Here is an 8,518-nt window from a genome sequence, read left to right on the forward strand (position 1 = left end):
CTACTTAGGTAGTTGTTAATGTTAATTATATTTTCACACGTTTCGTTTTTATAGCTAACATAAACATAAAAAGTAAAATATATACTTTTATTTAGGTAATAAAGTTGTAAATAACACGTTTTTTTAAGCAACTTATCCTCAATAGGCACTATCTCCTATTTGAATTTAGTATCTATTTGTAGTTAGTAAAGTTATAATTACAACTTACCCGGTTTCGGAGCACTTATAACTTCCATCTCACTGACACCGACAACCATTTCGTTCAACTTATAGTTCACTTCAAAAATAACACTGTATTAAACGTTATGTAAATAATCTGTATAAGAATTATCACCATTTATTTAAAAGCCTAGTATATTTTGTTTGTATTTGATTAATTTATTAAAAAATATAGATTTAGATAATAAATGCTATTATTTATAATTCTTAATGTAAACTTTTATATTTATAAATAGCCAGTCTTTAAAATATTATTTAATTTTATAAATATATACAACAGTCTTTTATTTATTTTAAATTTCGAACGTGTTTTTTTTAATCGTTTGCAATTCGAACGCGTATCTTAAGCGGTTGTAGAATAGAAGTGCAGTGTATTTCCTGTGTTGCAGTATGGCAGGTCGAGGCGCGTGAAGGTTGCGCGCGAGTAGGAAGCGTACGGCGCGTGCGCGGCCGGCGAATGCGCGACGCGCGCGGCAATCTCAATTTATATACTTTTTTCTACTCCTCTATTTTAATCTGGCATTTAAATAACCAAAAAGTCTAATATAAGTACATACATAATTAAACTCTTTGAAAAAGTGTACGCTCTATGGCCTATAAAAGCATTGTTTACAAAGTGTAACTGTACTATAATGTCGCCAAAAAAGCATTGTTGTTGTTTTTTTTTTTGACCTGGAAACTGGCACCTTTACTTTGTTTGGTGCCATAGATATACTATAAAAAAAAAGTATACATTTGCCGCCATTTTCCCATACCATTCAAAATTTACATCTTCATTTTTATAAATAAAATTTTTCTTTGTATAATTTTTGTTTCATTTAAAATTACGTCGTCGTAGAAAAAGTATTGTATGCAACGTTGTATAACTAGGTCAAAAAATGCTCGTGGCGTCTCTTATTGCGATGTTCGCCAAGGCTCACATCGCAACTCACGCCACTCGCATTTTTTGACCCTTCTTATACAACTGTTGCATAAAATACTATAAAAGCATTTCTATTATCAAGAATCCTTTTATTTATTTGTGTTTTCCCTAATAGAAAACACTATTGTTGAATGCTTATTTTGAATGATTGACACAGTGCTCATAATATGTCTATTAGCTATTGCATTAATTAAGGATATTATCAAAAGTCGATTAATTTATTACGTCTTTTAATTAATGAATACCTGTTTCGTGGTAATAATTAAATTACAATGCACAGCGATTTTAACCCACTGGCGACCTAATATTTAATTTATGTATATGATGAAAGGTTTGTATTAAGTAACCAATTAATATTTTTTTGCGCCTATAGAAAAACGATTATACATAAGTATATAATAATAAAAATAAACTCATGCCTGTGATCCGAAGACGTTACAACTTGTGATTTGTTTTCGAATTCATGTTTGGATCATAAATAATTATCACGTGCTCTGCGGTGAAGGAAATCATCGTGAGGAAACTCACATTCCCGAGAAATGCATTTTCATATGTGACCTAACCTGTATTGGGCTGGTTTTCCCTTCGCGGGTTGGAAGGTTAGACAGGCAGTCGCTTCTGTAAAAAACCGGACCTGTCAAATCTTCAGGTTAGGTAAGCGGACCCTGTGAAAAATGGGATAATGCTAGGGAGATGATGATGTATACGGCAGTAATCCCAGGATTGGTGGCAGCTGGCAGCAGCAGCTCAACGTGAAGTGTTATTTATTATTTTAAGTAATAATAAAGTTATGTACGACAATGAATTTCTAATATTAGCTCGCGCGACCTGTATACATCTCGATACGGTATTGTTGTCAAGTTGTTGCCCTTACACTACACCCATACTGAATACTATCTTAGATGTAATACCGGTTGCTTCTATGCTGTTCTGGGAGCAAATAAAAAACATAGAACACGTTCAGCTGCTTGTCTTCCCGGGCATGTCGTAAAAACCGACAGAGGGATTGCGTCCTCTAACATGATGGACTAATGTTATGGGCGATAGGCTGATCCCTTATCACCATAAGGTTCATCATATCCAGCTTACGACATCGTATCAACAGTGGCTGCAAGTTGTCTTTGATTACTTGTGGCTCTGCCCACCCCATTAGGGATTACGGGCGTGAGTTTATGTATGTATGTATGTATGTAATACCGGCCTATCTTTTGATTTATGCAGCCGGGTATATAAATTACTAAAGAAACGGTTCGTTAGGGACTTCGTTGGAGTAATATTAATCCTGACGACGCGACGCGATTACTCCATCCATAGAGGCGGTCAATCAGCTCGCGACAACAAACACTTCAGAACCCGCATACCGACCCCGCCGGCGTGGGTGAAGTTTTGGCCCACGAGAGGTCAATCAGTAGACACAAAATCTATATTTTTAATTTATTCCCAGTCAAATCCAATCATATCAAATATATAAACCTTTTTTTTTTTTTTTTTTTTTTTTTTTTTTTTTTTTTTTTTTTTTTTGACGTGACTTTTTGTAGATTTGCCGCAGATGGCATTAACTACTTGGCCGGACAAATGGGGAGCGCTGAAGGCTCTCACCCGGTACAACGTTTAAGACAACAGGCCTGAGGGTGCCCAGTTGGGCGCGAACCTCGGCTCAGGGCGTCGTCTGAGAGGAAAAATATTTGAAAGAATTAATCGACCCTAGTGGGTCGATAGCGATAAGCGCTGAATGAGGGAAATCGTCGACCACGCCGGCGGGGTCGGTATCGGGGTCCTGAAGTGTTTGGTGTCGCGAGCTGATTGGCTGCCTCTATGGCTAGGGTAATCGGGTCGTCGGGATCGTATATTACGTCCTTCGGACGCCGATACTTTTCAGTACCGTCCCTAAGCGGGATGTAATCGGAAGCCGCAACTACCAGGGGATTCGGGTGGTGCGGAGCAGAATCGAAAAAACGTTTGGAAGCTAATTTGAGCCATTGGGCAATGGTTGGCAGACCTAGGTCAATGTGCAGATTTTCATTGCGAAGGAACCACGGAGCTCCCGTGGCTTTCCGCATGAAACGATTTTGTATTACCTGTAGACGGTGGATTTGAGAGGGACTCGCATGAGCGAAAACTACCCCTGCATAGGTCATGATCGGACGGATGCAAGTCGTGTAGATTTTCACCTTATTCCTAAGGGACAATTTACTTCGCTTGTTAAGGAGACAATGAAGACGGCCCATTACAAACGCGGCGCGATCGCGCACACGTTTGATATGGGCCTTGAAAGTAAGACGTCTATCTAAGACTACGCCGAGATATTTGACTTGCTCCTCCCAAGGGATCGGCTTGCCAAACATCTTAATGATTTTAAGTTGACGGCGTGACCGTGGCGTGTTATAATAGCCCTTTGAAAAGTACACCGCTGCACTTTTCTCCGGGTTTACCTCGATTCTCCATTTGCGAAACCACTTGCCCAAGGCATTGGCCGCGCGTTGGAGGATTCCGGTCATCATAACTCGACCACGGCACGAAGAATAGATGGCTGTATCATCCGCAAATAAAGCTAATTCGGTAAAATATATAAACCCAGTCCAGCAGTATAATATAGATAATTAACTTTCCGCTGGATTTCTTATCTTTTCTTTCTTATCGCGCGCGGCACGTTTTCTTTATCCCCTTAGGGGTGATTTTTGAGATAAAAACTGTCCTATGTTCATTCATAAGTCTTAATTTATCTCCGAACTAAATTTTATCTAAATCGATTAAGCGTGAGAAGATTCCAGATAGAGTTACTTTCGCATTATAATACTATAAATATTTGTGTGTATTCATATTTTTGAAAACTGACGGACGGATTGGTGGTGTGTTAATCAGTTTTAACCTACGGTATTACGAGTATAATTAGTATCCATCTTAGACCCTCGTACCAAAAGTGGCTGCATTTGTCTTCTGAACACTTTCGTCTCTTCTGCGCACACCATTAAAGATAATGTTTGTAAGTTCATATTTCCTAGTGAAGTAGATATAGCCCTTAAAACGCTCATGTTACAGTTGTGTAGTTACCCTTATTATTTAAACAATAACTAAACTCCTTAATGAATTTAAAATACTTACATGTGTAATTTTCTTATATATAATTGGGATATCTATTCAATGTTAGTGTTTTTCCAACCATCACACCACAGAGGTTGCCCCTTACAACTTTTATTCATCACTAGCTTTTGCCCGCGGCTTCGCTCCGAGGTAACACGCCCCTTTCCTTATGTACCAACTTTTAGATATCTACATAGAAAACTGCGAAAAGTCCCATATAAAATCACCCCCTCTCTAAAGGGTTTGGGGGCAGATTTCTAACTAAAAATGATGCTCGATTTTTTTGTTAGTCATAAATAGTCCGCGTACCAATTTTTGACTTTCAACCTTGAAAATTGCTCCATACAAACTTCCACCCCCTATTTTAGGGAAGTGGGAGATTAGAAAGAGACAAAAAATAGCCTGTGTCACTCTCCATCACTTCAACTATCTATACTTAAAATCACGTCAATTTCTGACTCAGTTTTGCCGTGAAAGACGGACAAACAAACAGACAGACAGACACATAGACTTTCGCATTTATAATAGTTATTCAAATTCAAAAATTTCTTTATTCAGTAGGTAACATAGTTACAATTTGAATCGTAGTAAGTATAGATTATTATTTATGATAATGTAGGTGCTTGTATGCTATCCAAGGTTGTCACAAATCTTGTCCATTTATCTTTGAAATCTGGAACGCGATTTGAGTTTCCTCTTCATGTAGTTTGCTCTACTTGCCTCGAGTGGTTTGATAAACGCTCGAGGAAAACGCCGCGTTGCGTTTTGTTACTACTCAGCTATTGTTTTAATACTCTGCTGGTGACGGTTATATCTACACTACCACAGAACATGGAACTATGCGCGGACGCTAATAGAAGCGAATCACTACATAGTATAAAACAAAGTCGCTTTTTCTGTCCCTATATCCCTCTGTACGCTTAAATCTTTAAAACTACGCAACGGATTTTGATGCGTTTTTTTTTAATAAATAGAGTGATTCAAGAGGAAGGTTTGTATATATAATAACATCCATTATATAGTGGAAAAATACTGTTATTTTTGAGGTTTTTAATGTGATGTTGTAAATAATTTCATTTTTTCCTCGGCATTGCACCCGAGCGAAGCCGGGGCGGGCAAGTACCTTATTAAAGTCATTGAGCCCATATAACGTGCGGCAAAATAATTGAGATTTTGATTTCTTCACGCCTTTAAACACGCATGTTATACGAATTGTACTTGCACTTACAAAAACGCCTCCACTAGCTACCGAACATGTATTGATTTCGTGCTCTGTGAGTTCTAGTTTCTAGGATTTTAAGTATCAAGACTTATGTAATCAGTTTTATATTTTGTCTAGGACTAAACTATTATGATATATTATCAACGTCTAATAAAGGACTATTTACGTACTTACATAACACTGTTAAATGTGTGAGCTTCTCTCTTCGATTGTAATAACGTAACAACATAATCAGCCTATATACATCCCACTACTGGGCATAGGCCTCCTCTCAAATCGGGTATAGAGCATATTCCACCACGCTGCTCCACTGCGGGTGGAGGAAATAAATACCTACTTACAACTACATCATATTATAAAATGATGGAAAATAATAGTTATAACTTAATTACATATATACATACATAAACTCACGCCCGTAATCCCTAATGGGGTGGGCAGAGCTACAAGTAATCAAAGACAACTTGCAGCCACTGTTGATACGATGTGGTAAGCTGGATATGATGAACATTATGGTGATAAGGGATCAGCCTATCGCCCATAACATAAGTCCATCATGTCATCATTAATAACTTTATTAATTACTACAATGCTAATTGATAATTATTTGTCAGGATAGAAGGAAATGGAATTCTATAGTCTCTGTTAACCCCGGTGGGAAATAGGCGTGGGTTTACCTATATATCTATGTAATTGTATGTATGTAAAAGTGTATGTAACATAGAGTTCAGCTTCAACCTATATCCCACTTTTGACTATAGACATCCTCTCTTTACACCCGAAATACTTATACTGAAAGTATACCTAATTCTTCTTCCCTCGAGTGGGCTGTGAGGTGGATTACCAACCTCATCAACCCTGGTGTCAGGGTTACTATTAAGCCGCTAATAGCCCCTGACATTACTCATGTAACGACTATGTACTTACATCAGTAAGTTCCGAAGCACGGATCATCTTACTTTCGAACAATCAGGTCATCAGCCCGTAATGTCCTAACCAAACTAGGGATCACAAAGTAATTTTAGCGATATTTTCCTACCGGGATTATACCAGGGACCTCCGGATCGTGAGCCTGACGCTCAACAACTGGACCACAGAGGCCGTTATTATTACCTACCTACTTAAAACAATTTAAATTAATGTCTGTTCAATTGTATCAATTAGCATGGAAGACAACACATCGATGATCTTTTATGATGGTCCCATTAGTACTCCGACCTCCTTTTCCTTTCCTCGCATTTTCCTCACACCTGTATCCCGGAAGTCTGTCGCGATGGTCACGTGTGGCCACCATTATCCTGCTGGTGACCATCTAATTACCACCAAGAGGTCATTTGTCTACTTTGTTGAGAGGAAAAGTGTTTAGTACAGGATGCCCGCGGTTTTGTCCGCGTAAATGTTATAATATAAATGTTATTTTATTTGCATAACTTGACATCACGCCTGTATCGCTAAAGGAGTAGGCACGTGTGTAATAGTTTATAAACCCTTTCACCCACTCCTCGCCGGCTATGTTCAAGTCCCATGTAATAGAGAGCGAACCTACTGCCATTAACCGGACACAAATTCTCTAAAACACGTGATATCAATTATTTCTAAACCAAACATGAATTCAATATATTGAAACTGATAAGTTGAATTTAACATATTTTATACATTGTTTTAGGTTTACGCGGTTATTATCATAATTAATAACGGGGAAATATGGGAGTCTCATATCCCTGATTTAAACGCGATAAGAACCCGTTATTATGTGTTTTAACCTATTTTGTGTTTGTTCTTAATAAATAAATAAATACATTAAAAAAATAACGAATATAAGATCCATAGACGCAGATGAAACCGAGAGCGATTCACATAGAACAGTAACACGGTGGCGTTACTTATGTGATTTCTAACATAATCCTGCTGCTTAAACCGAAATGTTCTGGTCAAGTAGAAGCAATAAAGTACTTGCGTCACGTTTAAAATATATGCCCCAAAACGCTCCCAATACCCTAGGTTTTTTGACTCGTTGTAGATTTTCCGCAGATGGCATTAACTACTTGGCCGGACAAATGGGGAGCGCTGAGAGCTCTCACCCGGTACAACGCGAACCTCGGCTCAGAGCGTCGACTGAGAGGAAGAATATTTGAAAGAATTAATCGACCCTAGTGGGGCCATAGCGATACGCGCTGAATGAGGGAAATCGTCAACCACGTCGGCGGGGTTGGTATCGGGGTTCTCAGATTGACAGTGGTACCATTATAAAAGCATTGATGGTAGATACTGTAACATTTTTTTTGCCCTCATCGTTCCATTATATCACTTCTTTGAACATTCAAGACGCTATAAACACATCTGAGAAGTACTACATAAGACAGACAGACAGAATTACTTTCGCATTTATAATGTTGATTAGTATGGATGCGTCGTTCTGGCGACGGTAGTTCAGCCGTTTAATTCAGTAGCTTGCAGTATTGGTTTGTTGGCTATCATAGGTTCCTTTTTCCGTGTATGTCTCCGTGTATCAACCTAGAGACGGTTTTATTACTGGAATAAAGACGCTACTGACAACTTCCGTGACAATATTTTACGATATTAATTTCCTAGTAATTAAATCTTCACATAAAATATTGTTAATCTCTAAGTCTTACCCTGTCTTTACGACCTCCGTGGTCCAGTGGTTAGGCGTTGGGCTCACCATCCGAAGGTCTTGGGTTTGATTCCCGGTGGGGACATATCACAAAAAATACTTTGTGGTCCCTAGTTTGGTTAGGACATTACAGGCTGATCACTTGATTGTCCGAAAGTACAATGATCCGTGCTTCGGAAGGCACGTAAAGCCGTTAGTCCCGGTTACTACTTACCGATGTAAGTACGTAGTCGTTACAAGAGTCATGTCAGGGGCCTTTGGCGGCTCAAGTAACCCTGACACCAAGGTTAATGAGGTTGGTACTCCACCTCACAACCCGCATGATACATTCAATCTTACATTTTATGTAAAAGCGATTATAATATAACTCCTGATTGAGAAGGCAATGTTAAGGTGGTTTGAACACGTAGAGCGGATGAAAGATAATAGGATTACATAT

The 8,518-nt window shown here is 38.5% G+C and overlaps 1 protein-coding gene across 1 annotated transcript in view; it reads right to left on the minus strand.

Moving 5' to 3' along the window:
* The window catches only part of LOC126371726 (putative inorganic phosphate cotransporter), a 45,608-nt gene extending 44,948 nt beyond the window's left edge, over positions 1–660 (minus strand). Inside the window, exon 1 of the mRNA XM_050017061.1 lies at positions 209–660. Within this exon, the coding sequence (XP_049873018.1) occupies positions 209–257 (49 nt within the window). The 5' untranslated portion in view covers positions 258–660. The remainder of the gene's footprint in view (positions 1–208) is intronic.
* Positions 661–8,518: the final 7,858 nt, after the last annotated feature.

The sequence above is a fragment of the Pectinophora gossypiella genome, chromosome 13 (assembly GCF_024362695.1).
Source record: "Pectinophora gossypiella chromosome 13, ilPecGoss1.1, whole genome shotgun sequence".
Taxonomy (NCBI): domain Eukaryota; kingdom Metazoa; phylum Arthropoda; class Insecta; order Lepidoptera; family Gelechiidae; genus Pectinophora; species Pectinophora gossypiella.